This window comes from Anarhichas minor, unplaced genomic scaffold (genome assembly GCF_050575085.1).
Source record: "Anarhichas minor isolate MPS153535 unplaced genomic scaffold, ASM5057508v1 ptg000003l, whole genome shotgun sequence".
NCBI classification, from domain to species: Eukaryota; Metazoa; Chordata; class Actinopteri; order Perciformes; family Anarhichadidae; genus Anarhichas; species Anarhichas minor.
Window position 1 is genome coordinate 9,908,467 of NW_027466449.1, and position 21,137 is coordinate 9,929,603.

The window sequence follows — 21,137 nt, forward strand, 5'->3', positions numbered from 1 at the left end:
CATCCACCAAATCATATTCATAGTTTGATATCATGGCACCAGCAAAATGTTTGTTTTTGATTCTGTGTTGCGTGATATTAGTGCAGGATTGTTTTCCTGACTAATACTTAATATGATTATTATAATATGCTTTAAAAAAATACTCTGTACCCTCGTGTCCTTTTGTACAATTTTTGTACAATGTACAATTTTATAAATACAAAAATATTTTTTTTACTTTTGGCACATTTATAGTAAGGGCTGGGCGACAACTCAAAATGACGATTTATCTTATTTTAATGTAATCGTAGTGTGGCGAAATCATATATCAAGATATAATAATACATAATTACGTTGTCTGAATAAATAACAAGCACTTACTGACAGAAAAGCTGATCATTTTGCACTAAAGTTCACAATTAAATGAGACGCTACTCTTTTTTTGTCAGATTCAGACAGGAGTATACAAAAATAGACTTGACTATGACCTACGACTACTAGGCCATGTGGTTAATTAATATACTAAATAATTGACTGACCAGAAAACCTGCTACATTGTGATACATATTTTTATTGAGATATGAAATGACCTATATCATGAGAGAAGATTTCGGCCAATAAATAAAAAAAACAATACATGTAATGAAAATATGTGTGAACAACTTTGTTTTTGAATGGACACTTTGAAGATATTTAGGCCCCAATTCCACAAAGTAATACTGGTATTTCTCCTTATCAATCTATTAATCTTTTTATCTATAAAATGCAAAAAATAGTAAAAACATGTCCATCACAATGTCCCAGAGTCGAGTACAAAACTTTAAGAGAATCAGTCACGAAAGATAAAGAAAAACAACAAATCCCCACATTTGAGCAGTTGGAATGAGGGAATGTTTGCTTAAAAATGACCAACTTTTTCTGTGGCTCAACTAATAAATGAACCGACTAATTGTTTCAGCTCTACAGCGTTGGACGAAGACATTAAAGTACTTTATACACAAACACACACTCACCTCTCCATTCTCCAGCGGGACTATACGGGAGTATTCGGTGGTGCAGACGATGTCATTATCATTGTTGATCCTCTCAATGGTTTCCTGTCCAAAACGCTCAATACAGTCTCTCTTGGAGGCTACACACACACACACACACACACACACACACACACACACACACACACACAGTCAGTCAGTCTGCATAACTTCATGTTTACTCCTCTTGGTTCGTTTGTAAAAATGTCAGTGTGAACAGGAATCAAAACTAAAATGCAACAATTTATCATATATTTTTTCCTGGACCAAATTAACCCGAATACAGGTGTTAAAGCAAAAAGGTTGGTTGACTCTCAATGATATCTCATTTATCTTCATCAATTCATTTAAACGTTAGCTGGTTGATTTGGGTTTAGAGAAACCATCCTCTGCCTTTAAAGAATAATCTAACTGTAAAAGTGCGTCTGACAGTTTGAGACGTCAGCTTGTTTAAGCCACATTGTTTCCTCATGAAGACACAGCTACATTCCTGGAATGGTTTCACTTTATCTCAGAAGTGACCTTGACACGGAGGAAGACTGAAAGACCACGAAAACAAGACAAAGAAGAGGAGGCAAGGGTGATTTTATAATGTCAAGATGTCCCATCCAACCGCACCTCGAACAGCACCAGCAGTTCAAACGCCCCCCCCCCCCCTCTTAGTAGATTTTAATTTTAAAAATCCCAGCAGGTGGGAGGTGATCTCACTCTTGTAGAGCATTAAACAAACAGACAGAGTCCCTGTGAGTATACTAGTATAAAGTACCCATGCAGTAATGTATTCAACAGCAATCAGAGAACAAGCTTTGGTGTACTGCCAGCTAACTTCACTTTAAAGAATTCCAGGGTAAAGACGGCTATCAAACTGCAGAGACTTTATTTCTCTGCCATCTTGAACACCTGGAGCAGCTTTCAATAATCCAAATTAATGAGTGGACACACAGACACACAGACACACACACACACACGCACACACACACACACACAGATGAGGCAGACCCAAACCCCCTCTGCCTCTGTCTCTTCTACTCAGGTGAACATCAAGCTGTGACCTGTTGGCAGACATGCCTGGAATTCCCCTGGAGCCCACCTGGACTGACAGCTGCCACAGCCAATCAGCTAGCATCTCTATGATGTAATGTCCCCCCTCCTCCTCCGACCTGACCGACAAACCAACCAACCAATCAGCCGCCTGCCCTCGGGGCTGCTGTTAAACTGTGAGATTAGAGGGAGAATTAAATCTTACCCTGGGGGAAGTTAGGAAAGCATGAAGTGATGCTGATGGAATCTGACTCTGTTTGCTTCTAATGACCAAACATCTGGAGTCACACACATATGTATGCATTGTATAGGTGAATATGTGCAATACTCACAGGCAAAGTACTGCCAGGGTTGGTAGGTCTGACCAAAGTCGACGGATCTCTCCAGAACCCAAAGGTCCGGACGGGGAGAGTTTGCGAACTTAATCAACACGTAGGCAACATGGAAGAGCTGCAGAGACACAGAGAAGAAGACATTCACATTATTCACACATTCAAACTGAGGTTAAGAGAGGATGACAAGAAATTGTTTTTAACTGCAACATTGCAAATGGCTCTAAGGTAAAAAAACAAAACAATAACAATACACACATCAACAGCACAAATATATTCATATTCATAAAACCTTTGTATTATGTTCCTTATCTAATAAGCTGCAGAATCATTTCTTGATTATTCTAGATACATTTTGTCTATAAAATGTGAAATTAAATGAAATTGTTGATCGCAGCCGGCAGCTTCGTTTTAAAATACGGTCGATGGGTGAAAGTCTCACAGGGAAACATCTGTTACTGATTGGAGTCTAAGCTGAATGAGTTTCTGGTGAACCTGCACGATGTTCATTCACTTCAATCCGACCTGGTGGCACCGATGACAAGCATTAAGAATAACCATAAAGAAATAGCCAATCTTCTCGCTGATGGTCTTGTTCACTTCTGTGGGCCACATCGGGTCATGAGTAATGAATACAACTGACTCACAGTAACTTCAGGATTAAATGTAAAGAGATAAAGAAAGGGGAAAGGAATGGAAAATAAAAGGAAAAGAAGAAAAGTGTCAAGGATGGGAAAAGAAAACAAGGGAAGGAAATTAAACAAAAGGAAAGGATATGAAAGGAAAGGATATGAAAGGAAAGGATATGAAAGGAAATAGACATAAAACAAAAGAAAAAAAGGAAAAAGACGGCATCTGAAAATAAATTCAAGCAAAGGAAAAACAAGAAAGAAAAGAAGTAAAAATAAAGAAAGGGATAGAAAATTAAAGGGAAAAGAATGCAATGGGGTTAATAGAGGAGAAAACCAGACAAGCTAATTCAACCGTTGTGGTTAAAAGTGGAAAAGCGAGCTGCCCGTTTCTAATAAACCCAGTCGGCGGTCCACAGTTGACCTGTGAAACTTCTTCCCTCCTGAGAGAAATCACGTCAAAACCCAACTACAGTGCGTCTGATCCGTTATGTCGTGTTACATGTTAGGTTCTGAGTTATTATCAAAAAACTGATTCCTGTCAGTAATGAGCACCAGGTCCTCTGCAATCACACTCTCAGGTTTCAGCCCAGCTCTCCGGCTGTCTGCAGCCTCTTCTCTTTCACTTGTCATCCCTCACTCATTTCCTGAAAAGGCCCTGAAGCTGGTTAGACGGCGATGACAAACTGCTCTCACGGGCAAAGAGAAGTCCAGCTGCACCGCTTCGTCCGTCAGACCTTGAAACAGAACACACTGAAATAACAAGATGACGCACGTAGAAATATTACAACTAATCACATTTCATTTGTACACATCCTCTGCGCGTGTGTGTGTGTGTGTGTGTTGAGAGCTCCTTTTTGAGTGCAGCATATGACGATGTCAAGTTTATTTAAATCTGCAATAAAATTGTAATTATTTGCAACGTTGCCTCTCTTGGGTTTTGTACTTGTTTGTTTCCGGCTAAAGACAAGCCTTACCTGTTGCAGGCCACATTTTAAACTGAGCTTAAATCCCTGCATCTAAAACCAACCAACTTGTCTTTCTGTTTTAACATTGTTCGACATTTAGTTGGTCTTTGTCTCCCCATCGGAGCACAAACACACACACTTTGACCAGCCATTACTGGAGTTCGGCCTGTGATCGCCATACTTCCTCCTTCTGACAGGCAGCTCTGTCAAAGGCGAAGACAACACACGAACAGCATGCAAAGACATTGATGCACTTACAGGGAAAGACCTGCAAGAACTCGTTCTATCACTGTGAAATGCCAGAAGTGTGCGTTCCAGGCTGATGAATGAAAGAAGGGGAGGATGGAGGAGGAGGACCTGTCATCTCTGTTGACAGAGGAGACTCGTGTTCACCCATCTCCATCTGTCCAACCACTCATACTCAGTTACTGCAATTTGTCAGTATCGTAATATTACAACACTGCCACTTTCAAAACTGTCATTTCCTGCACCATTTACATAATCCCTCAAACATGAAATCAAAAACTGTTTCAGACTGCAACTCTGTGTTTTCATGTAATTAAAACGGTAAAAATGGAAATATGCGTTACATTCCTGCCACTTGTGTTGTTGTTTTTTATTTGGTAACCAGAAATATCTGTCAACATATATAGAAAGAAAGGAGTCACAAGAGACTTTTAAATGCACTTTGTTACGCAAAGAAGGGTGGTTTAAAACATATAAACATATAACCGTATATGTGTGTGTGTGTGTGTGTGTCTGAAGGAGATCTAAAAGGACAGGAAACAGAAAGCGAGGCCTCTGCACGTCCCTCAGGGCCAAAGACATTGGAGGACAAATCCAGAAGCATTCCTCTGATTCCAGGGTTAAAGTTTGACCAGCTCAGGGAGCGACCTCAAGTTCAGAGCAGATCCTTTGAACCAAAGACTTCATTTCTAACTGAAAACACACGACTGAACACGCAGAGATCAGGTGATCTGCTCTGAACTTCAGACTATATTGTGTTTTTACATTATTTGCTTGATATGGTTTGATTCTGAATGAAACAATCCACTTTATCTACAATTGCACTTGCAAGTCGTATCACCAAACTTTTCTCTATATTTAAGATTTCTGGCCACACCTAATTTAAGAAAGGATATTTTGAATTTCCTTCCAAAATATTAGAGGCCATAGTGTGTGACTTGTGTCGTGAAGTGTTATGCACACACACGTGCATGGTAATGTATTGTTCTTTCTTAAAATTGTAATCCTGCTAGTAATCCCCATTGTTATTGAATCGATTGGTAATCTGGTTCTGTCTTTTTTTTTTCCTGTAACTGTAACGGAATATAGTTCGTTTTTTTCCTAATCCTAATTACAAAACACCGTTCAATATATTCCTTTACACCCCAATATACAGAGACTGTCACGGCTCGTTTTTTTATTTCTCTCAGCAGTTATTATTTAAAAATATCTTTTTTGCAGTCTTTGTCATTGAAGATGAATGGTGCAGAGCTAGCTATGTGATTGGCTGTTGCTTTGGTGAGCCAGTCTTATCACTGCCTACGCCCTGCCCCAGCTAAGGTTCAACAATGTATTATTTTACTATTTCATTCATTTAATTTGTCATATGATAATTCATTTCACAGTGACTCATTTATCTATAATAAAAGAGGATCAGCCGTATAATCGATGATGAAAATGATCATTAGTTGCCGCTTTAATGGGACTGTAGTAAACCCACTAATGTAAGATAGAGGTGACTAAAAGTGGTTCCCTGTGTAATTTAGCACTACTCAGTCTTTCTCTCTCTCTCAGCTGTCTGTCTCCAGCACTCGGTGGGAGTCAGTCTGTTGCCTGGTCTAAAAACACACACTCACACAGTTACAACAAAAGGTTTTGCTGACCCCTTTTTTCCCCCAACACACACATACACACACCCCTCTACAGGATTTATGGATTAGTGGCGGCCTCCCAGGTCAGCCTCCCTGAATTGCCTGTCAATCCCATCAATCAAACTATGGGGCGAGAAAAACAAATGGAGAGAATAAGAAAGATATTGGAAGAAATCTGTAGATAAAGAAAACAAAACTAAAAACATTTATGGAAACAATGTTTTTTTCTTTTGGGATACCAATTAAAAAAACGCTCCTTGTTAATAACTCAGAGTGGAGGCATCTCTTCTCTGTGACAGCCCCGTCCTCACAACCCAGCAAAATCAAGCCAACAAAGATGTCTGGAAACCACTTTGTCTCGTACAAACTACTAAACTATTACAGACGTGTGACTGAGTGAATGGTTGCTGAACATTTACGTTTACTGGAGAACTGATTATCAAACTAAAATGGTTAGTGTCTCCGTCTATCCATTAATTTTGGACTTCAGATTTTGTGGGTGTATTGCTAAGGACCCAAGTGCAGAGAAGAGTGCGAGCTCGTCAGATCTACAGAAATATTTATTAGTAGTGCCTTACGTGAACTTAATTATTTAATCTGCTGCTTATTTTCTCCATTAAGTCACTTGTATTGAGGCTCTCTGACTTTTTTTTATACGTTTTAGCTCACTGTCTCATTGTACTACAAGCTCAGTTATACAGGTACACCTGATATACATGGTCTACTACTACTACTACTACTACTACTACTACTACTACTACTACTACTACTCCATTCTACCCGACACACCTTCCCTACTTAAAGAGATGTTTTGACAGTTTTGAAATGTCAAAATGTAAATTAGAAATATCAACTCCCACTAAAGATACTGTCTGAATGCATACGTATACTGTGTGTATATGTCGAAGGAATGTGTGTATGTGTGTGTGTGTGTGTGTGTCTGGCCTCTAGCTGGTTTAATAATTGTACACATTCCTCCGTGGCACCACATTCCTGGTGCAATGTAACCATGGAGATAAGATAGGGGACACACAATAAAGGGACAGAGGGAAGGATGGGGGGATGATGGATGGAGGGATGAAGGCGACACTATAACATGTAGAAACACTGCAGAGTGAGAGCGATAAGAGCGGACACATCAAGTGTAAAATGTCACCTGTTGATACAAAGTCAAAGCTTTCGTCATGAACCTTTTATGGAGAAAATGCTGTGTCTGAATCCTCATGGTGCACAACTTTGTGTACAGATATACAGTATATAGTAAATATTATCATCTACAGATCGAATTTTGATTGATTAATCGTTAATGTATTTTTTTTAAAGCAAAAATACCCAATATTCGTCGGTTTCCACTCCTTAAACGATGATGTTTGCTGGTCTTGTTAGTCTTCAATAACAGTAAATTGAATATCTTTGGGATTAGGGCAGCTGGTCAGACAATAAAAGGCATTTGAAGACTTCCGCTCTGGCTCGGGGAAAACTGTGATCGACACCTGTCAGTATTTTCATACATCAATTAATTGTAAAAATCATCGTCCGATTTGTCAAAAACCTAAATAATCGGTAGTTGTAGAAGTATTCTTATGCATAAACTTCATAAACTAACTAAGAAAACAAAGTAAGTATGAGAACTTAATACAAAGATTCAAGATTATTCCCTGACTGTAAAGCACTGAGATACTGCTGAATAATTCTCTGATTTACTATTACACTCAAAGGCATCATTTCTATTGAGTAAATATCAAGTTAGGGTTTCAATGTTAAGAGATGATAAAAATCTAACAGCTGTGAATCCCACATCTGGATCACCGTCAAAATCGGCCTCAGGTGGGCGGCTGCAGTAATCTAAATGAAATCAGAATGTAACCACAAAAGTAGTATGATTACCGGAGTAATTCAAATAAATGTAAATAAATCACAACTCTACGGAGGACAAAACACCTGAGGGACGTGATGGATGATGGACAGACATAGGGAAGGAAATGAGATCCAAGAAAGAGAGTCAAAGAGGAAATGTAACCAAATGACCTGCAGGATAGGTCACTGTGTCTGTGTGTGTGTGTGTGTTTGTGTGTGTGTGTGTGCACACACAAATGTATTCAATTTTCTACCACAGTGGAAGGAAAAGAACAAGAAGCAAATATTCACATTTTAAAAGGTGTACACCATGAATTTTAGCATTTTTGTCTTAAAAACAATATAATTACTAAATCAAAATTGACATTGTTTAATTTTCTACTGACCAATATCAAATTCTAAGATTCTCAGTGGAGGTTTGCACCAACAAGAATTTTGTGTGATTAAGTATCAAAGATATTTACGGATTCTTATGGCATCTTCCTGGAGCCCAAACCCAAAAGTACTCCTGGATTTTAGGAGCGAAAACCAGCAAATGTTTATTATTTTAAGTTGTTAAATGAGTTGAAAAAAATAACTGATTGTCAGAATTGCCAGATACCTTTTCAGTCAGTTAAAATGTAAATGTAAGCACTGAGTCAAAATATATGGAATCTAAACGGACTGCAATGAATCCACACTGTGATTTCAAAGTTTCCGTCGCTGGAGAAAAGGCTCTTTAATCAGAGGTCACACGACGCTACACTGAAACCAACTACATGATCTGATATCACACAGCACCAACAGATGTTCCTGTGTGTGTGACTGTGTGTTTGTGTAGGGACGCGTGTGAGATATGTCTTTACAGTAAGCCAGGCGGATGGGAAGATTATTCTGGCGTCAAGAGAGAAAGAGTGTGTGTGTGTGAGAGGTTGATAAAAGACAGGATGAAGGAAATATTGGCAGAGTTGTAAAGTAGAGACGGAGCTGCAGCTTCATCTGTCAGTATACAGAAGAGAGTTAAAGGACCATTCCGTGGTCATAAGTGCTTCTACTTGTCTCCTGCATCCCCTAACTGGCTTTGTTTAAGGGTAACATTCAAAATTGAATGACCCTGTCCTTGTGAAACATTAAACCTTTCATTCATTCTGTTTCCACCGACTCTTCTTGTTATCCGTCAGTCAATGTGTAATCTGTTTCTCTCCGTCTCTGCAAACAGATCCAGTAGTGCCAGACCGAGGAGCAGCTGTTGTAATCACACACACACGCACACACACAATCTCGAAAAGAAGAAAGAAGTGAAAAGTTGATTCACTTCTTTTACAGTCTATCAGTGTATCGGTCTGTCTGGACAGACAGCAACTGCTCTGTGTATGTGTATGTGTATGTGTGTGTATGTGTACATGCATGAGAGATCTTCCCAAAGAACGAAGGTCATTCCCACATTCCAAGTCAATCTCAGTGTCTCTCTTGTACCTCTCTTTCCTTCCTAATCCTCCCCGAACATGTATTCATTCATGTATTCATTCATTCATTTATCTCTCTCTCTCTCTCTCTTCTCTCTCTCTCTCTCTCTCTCTCTTCTCTCCTCTCTCTCTCTCTCTCTCTCTCTCTCTCTCTCTCTCTCTCTCTCTCTCTCTCTCTCTCTCTCTCTCTCTCTCTCTCTCTCTCTCTCTCTCTCTCACTCTCTCTCTCTCTCTCTCTCTCTCTCTCTCTCTCTCTCTCCTCTCTCTCTCTCTCTCTCTCTCTCTCTCTCTCTCTCTCTCTCCCCAGGGGTTCGGGAATGCCCATCTACTCTTCCTTCAGGATCCCAGTGCAGAATTCCTAACAAAGATTCCTGAGGAAAGACTTTCACGGCTCCTCTTAGATTTCAGTGAGAACATTTTCTGACGGTTTCAGGTTTCGCAGTTTAAACCGAGACGCCCCTTGTGGAATTATAAGGACTGAAAACGATACTGCGTCTATCAAAGCGGACAGAGGCTTTGACTTTTCCACTGCGGAGTGATTTATCCTCCAACACAAGTGAGAAACTCAAGGTGATTGTGGCGCGAAGGAGCTCAATATGCTTGAAATGGACGAGTTGGCACGAAGTGTCATCTGAAAGCTACTCGAAGACGGGGTGAAAAGCCTGCTATGGTACGCAAAGGAAAACTGTACAAATGGGTTTATAATAATTGAACAGTGTATGAACAATCTCTTAAAAGGTACACAATCACTTGGTAAAGTAAGTGTGATTGTCACACTGTTGGTTTTGGAGAACTGTCACAAATTGTGAGAAGCACTTCATTTCACAACACTACTACCGAGCTTTGACAGCTGTTGGTTGTTGCAATTGTTGTTTTTTAAATCCCCATTTTAAATTGGGTCTCGGGTTTTGTCGATCATAGGATAGCATGAGTACACTGTAACCTTTAAAGACAGCGATGAGCCTGGTCGGAAGTGAGGTTTGGTTATGCCCCAGGCCAAGGGTGGAGATATCTCACATTTAGAGCTGAAACATTCAAATTTAGCTCAGAGTTAACTGACCTGTATAGCCTCCTGTACGTATCTGCTGCTAGAAATAAAAGGGACACAAATTCATTACTTTGAAACCCAATGTTGATAACTTATTAGCTGTCATTGAGTTAAGCAGTCGTCTTCTTTTCCAGAGAGAAAAAGGTTACCTTCAAGTACACATTATCTTCACGCCTGTAAAAGAACGGAAGAGAAAAAAACTGTACCTAATAACAGCCTGCATGTTCCCAATAACCACCTCCATATTCCAACTGCACCGTTCTCCAGGTGGCCTTTCGCTGCCCAGAGGCTAAAGATGTGCATAGACAGCCTTCACCTTCACACCTTTAAGAACTATACATTTATACAGCCGGCCCATACATGCTCAGCCAGTGATCTCAGTTTCGAAAACACTTCAGAAATGTTAAGATTACACACTCGGTCTTTATCTTTCCATCTTCACGTTGGTTTGCACAGTGTTAACAACTTCTTCACAATGCTTCTTCACTTCTTCTGACATGTCAGAGCAAGAAAAGAAAATCTAGGTTAAGACTCGGTGATGAGTTGCATTCTAAGGATGTCACAAAGGTGGAAATACCAACTTCCCACTGGAAAAAAAAAATGGAATGGCGCAATCAATCGAGATATAATTTATTCCTAGAAAGCAGAGTGGCATTTTAACTCAAAACACTAGCATAACATCAGCTGTTTTGCGGAATTACAGATCTATCAACGATATCTCATCCATGTCTCTCCCCTAGTTTTTCCAAACTGGACAACTAGAGTATCCTGGGTATTTAGAAGTCCCGTCTTTGTAAGGAGCGCAGCACTAGAGAGGACAAGAGGGTGACAGCTGAGAGGGGAAGACAATGAGAAGAGTAGTCAAGATAGTGAGAAAAGAAAAGCAGACCTGAAGATGATTGGAGGAGAAGGACGGGAAGAGAGATAAGAGATAAGAGGGATGGACTCCCATCATGGAAATACTGAGGGAAGCTTCTTCTCAGAGAATATTTATCAGGTTAGACGAGGAAGAAGGAGGAAGGGAGGGTGAAGGAAGGAAAGGAGGGGGAGGGGAAAGGGTAAAAGTGAGAAAGAACGATGACACCTCTACCGCTACTGTTTTAGCCGTCAAAAACGAATCTGTATTGGCCATTCATTGGACAGAGTTCTGGCACCTGGGGGTCAAAGCAAGATGATTTTTCGAGTTTGTTTTCTTCATATACTGTATATTGCTTAAATCTTGCAATAACAAACTAAAACTAAAAGTGAATTAACATGGACTCTTATATGTTCAATGTTGCACACCAGATGTTGTTGCATAGCTTTCCAAGCTTACAGCTTTGTATTTTAAGGTCATATCTCAGTTTATTCTAACTCAATTTGAAACAAACCACGCCATTATGACTGCACATGGCTCAGGAATTAAAGCATTTTCATGCATCTTGGGGCCATTTGATTTTTTGTAAAGAAGTAAAGATGCCAATGTTCAGATAAACAGAGAGAGAAGCTGAAAGGATAAGAAAAAGAGGAAGCTGATGGAGGAGCAGTGAAGAGGAGTAGCAGAATGAAAGTGGCGAGGAGGGAGGTGAAACGGGCAGAAGAGGCCCTGGAGGGACAGTTTATCCTCAGGGTTCTTCTACAGATTGATGCCTTGTTCCACCACTCTGTCTGACAGTTCCACATCCCCCCAGGATGTGGAAACTCCTGCACAGTGTGTGTGTGTGTGTGTGTGTGTGTGTGTGTGTGTGTGTGTGTCTTGTACTTCTATTGTGTGTTTTAGACCTTGAGAGTGAGGACATTTATGAAAAGTGAGGAGATTTTGTCCACTCCTTGCCTCACAGACAAATTCCTTGTATGCCTAAACATACCTGGCCAACAACAGATGATTTTGAGTCTTCAAATGGCTGTTTGAGGGTTAAAACTTGGTTTTTGGGTTTAAATTATATAGGCCTGTATCATAAGCCCATTTTAGAAAATAACTAGTTAGTACGACATGCCTTGATGCTGGTCCAGGACTAAAGGTTTGTGGGTCCAAAGGAGGTGAGAAACACAGGATTTAGACATTCCAGGACAAATTACCCTCATCATGTCCTCAACTATTAGCATCACCCCCTTTCTCTCTCTCTTTCTCTCTGTCTCTCTCTCTCCCCAACACCTTTGTACACACCGAGCCTTCACTTTCCTAATCACAAAGTCGGCCTCGAGAAGACTTGCAAACTGGTATTTAGACTTCAAATCAGTTCTTCTTGTTGAATTTAAATCAATAAGAATGTGATTACTAATGGGCTCGTGAGAGCAGTTTTAAAAACAACAGCTGAGCGGTTTAGTGCATCACTCTGCCAAGTTTGGTCAAATCGATGAGCTGCATTTTGAGAAGTTACATCTGACACGATGTAGCATTTCATTTTGGTCTCATCAGTGTAATCCGGAAAAACTTTGGAACTATGCATCATTCACTAACATCTCATAACAACCAAGTCATAACCTACAGTAAACTGCAACGAATAAACGGAAAGAGACACACTTGTTCCCAATTTGAGTGTAAAGTTGTTTTTTAACTTTTTATTCCGAAATGGTTCAGATAACTCCCTCACAGACAAAGTCAGCTGACATGTTGCAGCCTGACAGATTCAATAAGCATGAAATTCACCTGGGAAAACTTTGCTGAAAATGTTCCAAATGTGTCCAAACTCAAATAGTAGAGCAGAGGAACTGATGATAAGACAGACCCAGAAAGTGAGGTCAGACAGGAAGGGAGGTTTCCTCTCCTATAACCTTGACTTTCTCCACGTTCCAGATCCACTACTCCTTTCATATGTTCCCTCCGTGCCTTATTGTAACAGATAGCTGGGGCAAATTCCATAATTAGTGAAGAATGGGAGGAGAAGGAAGAGTGATAAGGGAGAGAGAAGGTGGGAGTTCAAGCTGTCTCAATGAAAAGAGAGGAGGAAGAGGAGAAGGAGGAAAAAGTAAAAGGGGGAGTACAGGTTGTCTTCATGAAAAGAGAGGAGGAGCGAGGGGGAGTTTGTGGGAACTCTCTAAATAAAAACACTGATGGGTTACATTCAGGCAAGATGATAGGGATCCGTTTAATATCAAATACAGAGGACACAGGAGACACAGGACACAACTTGAACCGTTTGCCTGTCACGTCAATGTAACCCTTACAAATCATGTCTTTGTTCCTTTTAATTTGTGATCTTAGAGCCAAACTGATTCCATCTAATGATCAAAAAACATACATCGGGGTTTGTACCAAAAATACTGTAGCCTCATAATAACTTTAGTTTGTGTGGCATTTTGGGTGAAATGGTGCCTCTTTTTGCACCTTGTCAACTATATACGTTATTTTAACTTTTCCAAAATTCCAACATTTCGTTTCTTTCAAAACGTATTTGCTGTTGGAATTAGTTGTATAAAAAACCCCATTGTGTAGGAGACAGGGTTTCAATTCATTAGTTCAGAAGTCAAGCTGAGAGACTAACTTTGCGTGCCCCACACACTCCCCATCCACAGAGAGGTCCGATGTCAGTGTCTGGGGCTAGCGGGGGATCAGGAGCCGTGTTTGAAATCTGTACGTACTGCAACTACGTACTTAATGAATGATTAAGTACGCCATTACCAGCAGGCTGTTTACACTGAAGTAAACTCGATCCCAACGTTACCAGTTGAGTGAAAATGAGAACTGCAAATCAATACTACCTCCTCAACTCAATTTAATATTTTCTAGTATTATTTTAAGCCAAATTAAAATAAACATTTCAGTGTTAAATATGTTCTCAACAGTCTGGAACTGGCAAAACTAAATGGTAATGTTATGTTACACCTGTACTTTGCCTGCTGTGAAAAAAGTTCCACTACACATATCCAATGTTACATTTATGTTCTAATAAAACACAACTTTAGGACTCTCTAATTGACTACGTAGCTCAGCTATATAGATATCGGCAAGACATCTTCTTTGTTGCATACGATGTCCATCAAGCAGACAAGCCGACAGACAGAAATGTGCTCTACATTGCCAAATATTCCCAGCATGCGTTACAGTATAATGCTGAATGTTAATGGTGACTGGGAGTGCTGAGGCTGCCCAGCTGTTGGCTTTAATGGAACCAGTCACAGTTGCTGCTGCAGCTTTCGGCTTGTTTCCCTCAGTAGCTAATAAACACCTCGCTCTCTCAGTCTGTCAGTACAAATGTCTTTCTGCATCGGTCTGCTTTGATGGCGGGGTGTTCACAGGGTCTCAAGTCCCATTAATGTGTCCAAACCCCAGGTTGGTGCTTTTCACAGAGAAATGTAACAAGGAGCAAGTGTTATAGAGGCACACTCATAATCTCTGCCTCTCTATCCCAACAGCACACTCCCACCTCTTTCAGGTCGTCACCATAGTTCCTCAGTGTGATGAGGTTTTAAATGTGGACTTTGCCCTATGGAGCGCATCACGGTCAGTCACAGTCTCTGAACTCTGACTAAGCTTCATTAAGACACCGTTAGCTGCTAGCTGAGCTGGACACACACACACACACACACACACACACACACACACACACAAACACACACATTTAGAGAATTATAGCTGATCATTGCCGGCTTCTTTCAAGACATCCAAAGAGTATTTTTGAAGGATTTTAGACTTGAGGGACTCAAAGCTATATATTATCTATCCTGACTAATCAGTAGGACTGTCCTCAACCAAAGACATTCTTAGTTGACTAACACTCATCGGATTTTGTCGACTAATAGATTAAATCGACATATCGGTAAAACTGAGATCTCCACAAAGAATCATGCAAAAGCACCACTTTAAATCTTGTGTTTACCCGAGATGTGCTCAGCATGAAAAAGCCTTTTTTTTTATTAATTCTGTTCGACTAAGACCAAAAACACCAACTAGTTGACAAATGAACTAAGAGGGGGCAGCCTAGTAATGAGTTTGGAGACAATGTGTAACAGTGAAGGTACAACGTGTATGTGGTACAAGTGTTTTGACACAGTTTTTGCTACAGTATCTACTCAGTTCATCATTTAGAGGCCTGAAACTCAACACAATTTAATTCAAAATCAGTCTGAACTATTATAAAGCTCAGTGTGTTACCAGTCCATTTGTACACGCACACTGCCTTAGCCTCCTCTGACTCGATGCGTGTGTGTGTCAAACAGTTTGACCCCCACAAACACACCACTGTTCCACTCCCATTCACCATTTTATGACTTAACTATAGGAAAACACTCCCTTCTGTTTGCTGCCCTCCTGTTCTCTCTCTATGGACTCATCCCTCCATCGACCACTCTCCACTCCTCTGTTCGTACAAGGAGGAAGACATTCTTGCAGCTACACAACTGTAAGGCCACATTCAGAACAGCAGCAACAGCACTGAATCAAAAAACACAGGTTTCTCCTTCATTTCAGTGAGATCACCACATCGGTACAGCGATGGTGCTAAGACAACTTGTCACTTACCTCGTAACTTTGTCTTTAATTGCTCTGGTATATTTAATTATTGTACATTTCTTGTATAGTTTCTACTCTTAACTAGTTGTATGTTCCTCTTTCTTTTTTAAATCCTCTATTTATCCAGATATATTTCTGTCTTTGTGCTGCTACAACCCCTTAAGTTCCCCTGTGGGGATCAATAAAGGTTTATCTTATCTTATGTTAATGTATACTCTGGTGTAGAATGTAGTTTCAATACAAAGGTCCTTCAAACAAGGAAACAGATAAAAGGAATGTAAGTCACCATTTGATGTCAGCTTGAAATAGAAAAACACACCACTAAACCAGCATGTTCGTAGGTTCGTAAAACTCCAATAGCTAAAAAAAAAAAAAGTCACAGGTTACAAGATCTTGAGCAGAAACTGGCTCTGGATTAAATAAATCCCTGAAAATGTGTGATTTAGATAATAACACCTGGATAAAAGATGAATGGCTGTTGGAACTTTTCTGTGCTGTCTTCACTGTTGTCATGATGTTTAACATGAACACCAGTGACCTTACATTTGTGTACATTGTTCATGTAAAGTAAGATTAACTTTAACTCAGGGACCTATACTTCCTCTCCTCCCCCGCTCTTTTGTGTCATTCACCTGCAAAGAAACTCAAACAATCTGCTGGAATTGACCAGGTAAAAACCAATATTTACTGTCGCATTAACAGGGACAAACCTCTCTCTTTGTCACTGCTGTTTCTTCATCCCCTCCTCACACTATGTTGTTTTTATACCCCGTTTCTTCACATTTTATTATACGTGTGGCTGCCTTTCTTCTTTATTCACAAAGAAAAAACTGTTCAATGAAAACATAAACATTTGACATCTTTGTGAAATGGTCATAGTTAGCTATTCTTGAGTTATGGCCAAAAATGTGTTTTGTGAGGTCACAGCAACCTTTGACAACCAACTTCTGTTAAAGTTATCCCAGAGTCCAAGTTGATTTTTGTGCCAAATTTGAAGAAATTCCCTCAAGGCGTTACTGAGTTATTGCGTTCACGAGTGTGGACAGACAGACAACTCAAAATCAAAATGGCTCCGGCCATGGCTGTCGCCGGCACAGAGGCACAAAATCACATGTGTTTAACTTAATTTACTCAGAAGATTTTGCTGAACGCAAGATCTCAATGTGAATGAATTACAATAAAATTTCACTGAAAACCCTACTTCAAAACATCCAAACTATCCCTTTAGGTTTGGATCAATGCCGCAAAGACAGACAAATACATAATAATACCTGCTGGTTTATACATTTTTGATGTTGGATCAAAAATCCTTCAGACCCACAATCAAAATTTATAAAAACAACTCTCTCTCTTTTAAGTTAGTAAATTGTCAAATCCAGTTCTTCCTTCACACTAAATGAGCTCATTGTGTGATAGTGGGCAGACATTACCATCAGGCTATTCTTAGTCTGGCTTGGCAGACTTGGCTGGAAGAAAACTGCTCAAAGTCCCTGGTGTCCTTCAGGGAGGACGAGCCTGGCACAGAAAGTGTTTTTCTGTTTGGGTTTTGTCTGGGGAGGAAGCTGCACACACTCCTCGCACACTGCAGCTGGACATAATGTAACATGAGCAATACCTTTTTAAGATTAATGCAAATATCTGATAACTCAATGTTTAGGCTACATGTTTGACGAGTTAGATGAGAATAATTTACATTATCGATTGTCTTTGTTGTGGGTTAAGTATAGAGCTCAGAAGAGAATGTGTTTAGCCTAGCTTAGCACAAAGGCTGGAAGCAGGGGAAACTATTAGCATAGCTCCAGTTCCAAAACTGTCTTATTTACACATTGTATATTTACATGTGCATTTAACACAATATGAAATGTTTGGTTTCATCAAATGAACTTACACATTTCCTAACAACAACAACAACAGCAGCAGTATAAGTGTACTGGTGACTAGCCTGCTAGCTAACAGGTACCCCTCTAGCGTTAGCTTTCAACTGGTCGTGATGGCGTGTCAATGTACGCTCATCATATGCATAGTGTCCTTTCAAAATAAAGTCCATCTTCACAGGAAGAAGCCACAGGAGGGTTTACAATGGGGTTAGTTGAAGCCTGTTACGTCGCATACAGCCACTGAAGGGGGCCTCCGTCCGTCGATTTCTGATGCAGAGGGGCCCTGACCAACCCTTGGTGTTTGACGAGTTGGGAGTGAGAACGGGTTGACTGAGAATGTGTCAACAGCTCACACAGACCTTGAAAAGGCTAAACATCCTTTGAATACAAAACACTGAACATCTATTGCCTGAATGCATGCACATTGCTGAATTCTTTATCGGTGGAGGAGGCTTTTTTTAATGCAGAATGAGGAACTGAATTTGTGGAGAATAAATGAAGCCTCTTCAAACAAAGGAAGTGTATGCTGTTTGTTTGCCTGCACCTCAAGTGACTGATTAATCTAATCTCCTTCTTTAATTAATTTCCCATTGAATTGAGAAGTATTCTGAATGCTAAGTCATTGAGAGGGCTAAGGACCACTGCGGCATCAAAAGGAGATTGTGAGAGCGAGCAAACACTGCAAGAATAGACACTCTGGGTTGCTCGGCCTGGAAGAGAGAGCCAACGTGTCTGAACCAGATCACAGAGCAGTTATTTGCGGACCAAACGTCATTTTCTGATGTTTAACGTTTAACCATGACAGCTCGAAATCCACATAACCAGCCTGCAATTGAAGATTGCATGAGAGTCTATGGTGCAGAGCCGGACAGCTGGCGGACCCTAATCGGATCTGGCTGATGCAACGCTATGATTGGCCAGTCTGGCCTGTTTTAGCGAAGGGTCAACTGTCTCTCTTTATTTTACTAGTTTTCCCAGTGTTTGTCTTTCTAGAAGGCACATAATTTACGGCTTTTCAAACATTTACATCATCTGACTTTCTTAGCGCATTTTCCTTGAGTACAGGCAATGTTCTACCTCCTTCCATTACTGCCATTCACTTCTCCATGGGAGTCCATCCATCTCAGTTAGTCATTCTCTTAGTTTATGTGTCTTATGCCCTTTACCCTCCAGAAGCAGGACAGGAGGAAACTCTAGATGTCCGTCTCAGTGATAACACAGAGCTGCAAGGACAGAAACAGGCTAACAGACAGTAAAGGAGGAGATGGATGGGCAGCAGAAGAAAGAGACAAGGATAGGTGGATGGAAAATCTGAGTGGGCAGGTACAGGGGTGAGCGGTAGAAAGAGGAAGCTGCAGAGAGATTTAGTGAGAGACGAGGTCATAAAGATTAAAAGATCAGTTCTGTGTTGACAAGGTGAACGGGACAACCAACGGGCAAGAGAAACTGCTAGGAAGCAGGTACATTAAAAGTGTGTGTGTGTTCAAGTTGGGGCTGGTCATGGAGTTCAAAGCAGCTGGGAGGTAAGAACTTATAATGACCTTTGACCTGTGACAGAGAGGTTGGAACAGACATCATGCATGACGAAGGAGTGACGCAAACGCAGCATCAAAGTTAATACTTTGCAGAGTCATGGGTCAGGATGTAATGAAGCAAATAGAGCAGAACTATTGCTTTTGGAGAACTCAGACATCCCACTAAGGAGAAAGCATTATGACAAATACACAAATATGAACACACACGTATACACTCACACCAAAACCAAACCACTGAAGGGCAGCAACAAGAGTGGGAGGCGCCCCCTTATAATCACTTCCTCTGCTTTGATAATGACAAACACAGAACATTTGACATTTCAAAGTAGAAAAGAGTATGAATGGCTTCTTTTTCTATCATCCCCAGCTGGAGTCCTTCTCTACTTTCCTCTCCCCTTCCAGTCATCCTCCTCCTCCTCCTCCTCCTCCTAGTTTTCCTCCTATTTTTCTCTCATTCACTCTTGCCTCACCTCACCTCCATCCACTTCCTCCACCTTCTCTAGTTTTTGTTTTAAGTTCTTCACCCTACAACAACTTTTGTTTCTCCAATCTGTCAAACACTTGCATATTTCCATACTTTGTGTATTCATCACCGTGTGGGGAGTCCCGGTTTGGCGCACACAGCCGCACACAGAATACATGGTATGTAGATTGATGCACATAATGTGGAACCAAAGTTCACAAGCCTGAGTTCCGCCTGTAAACCTTTAGCGGTACGCCGTTAGCTACATATGCATAGGTTAGTGCGACTCATTCACACTGCGGCGAGCGCAAAAGAAAAGCCAGAGGTGAAAGAGTTGCGTATATGATGAAGATGGTGTGTCGGCGTTGCACCACCATTGTAGGGATGTAAAGGGAAACACATCCAACATGCTAATGCACATTCAACAGCATCTCCCCAATGTGCTGATCACCAGGATGATAAATGTTTTGAATGTTTAAACATATCCAAACCAAACTGAAGCTAAAACTGAGGGTGTGTTAACCTTCCAACATCAACCCACCCTGATATCAGCTACAACAGACAGAAACAACTAAACATGACCTATGAAAAATCTGTTATTTCGGACTACTGCCCCTCCCCCTGCCTCCATCCATCCGTCATCCTTTATCCTGGTTCAAATGTGGCATCAACTTTATCCCTTTTGCCTCGATCTCTCTCTTCACTCAAAGCTGAATCACTCCTATTAAGGTCAGATTTGTCTCTCTCTCTCTCTCTCTCTCTCTCTCTCTCTCTCTCCACCTCTCTTTCTCCCCCTCTTTGCTCATTTTCCTGGCCAGTACACATAATGAATGACTGAAAAATGTGCACTGTGTGTGTCAGCTCTAGTCTGTGTGAGAGGACAGTTTCAGGGGCAACGTTTAACCCTGAACGAGAGGGACAGACGGGAAAACAGGAAGATGAAGGCCGTTGATTAGATGGTGACAGAAATAAGAGTCACTGACGAAGACGGAAGGGAGTCATGAATGACTCCAACTGTTGATCCTCAAAATCACAGCCAAGGAGTTGAAGAGGGCATATATCAAGAAACAAAAAGAGGGTGACTTTTAAATGATGTGGCTAAAACGTGTGGTTGACTGAGCAATTTTGGACAGTACAGTAAGAAAAAAAGAAAGTTGCACACAGAAACAAATCACTTTTTTGAAGATGTAATGATGATAACATATAAACCCTCTTTGAGGCTCAAAACGTAGTACATTCATGCTCTAAAAACGAGAGACGGACCAACTCATAGATTAAAAAAATGGAAAAAAAGGTCTGCAATGGTTCTGACGAGGGGACAGAAAACACAATGAAGTTGCATGAAGTAAAATATTATTTTATTATCAATGAATCTAAGAAAGTGAAAATACTGCCGATCACATGTGGTTCTTTGCAGATTTCAGCTTTCCGTTTTAGTTTGCTTGACTGACAAAACCAACACAGTGCTGCTTCATATAAAAACATGGGCTCATGAGATTACACAAGCAAACCTTAATATGCTACATGTACAGTGGCAAATTGCAAAAAGTCAAACTAAATGAGTGACAAGTGAACAAATTCAAATCTTTTTTAATCAATCCTCAGAGAAAACAAGACCGAAAAA

General features: G+C 40.5%; 1 protein-coding gene across 1 annotated transcript in view; it reads right to left on the bottom strand.

Moving 5' to 3' along the window:
• The window catches only part of lama5 (laminin, alpha 5), an 85,096-nt gene that overhangs the window by 50,220 nt on the left and 13,739 nt on the right, over positions 1 to 21,137 (bottom strand). The window contains exons 3-4 of the mRNA XM_076097090.1: positions 2,384 to 2,501; positions 993 to 1,111 (exon numbers count right to left, since the gene is read on the bottom strand). Of these exons, the coding sequence (XP_075953205.1) occupies positions 993 to 1,111; positions 2,384 to 2,501 (237 nt within the window). The remainder of the gene's footprint in view (positions 1 to 992; positions 1,112 to 2,383; positions 2,502 to 21,137) is intronic.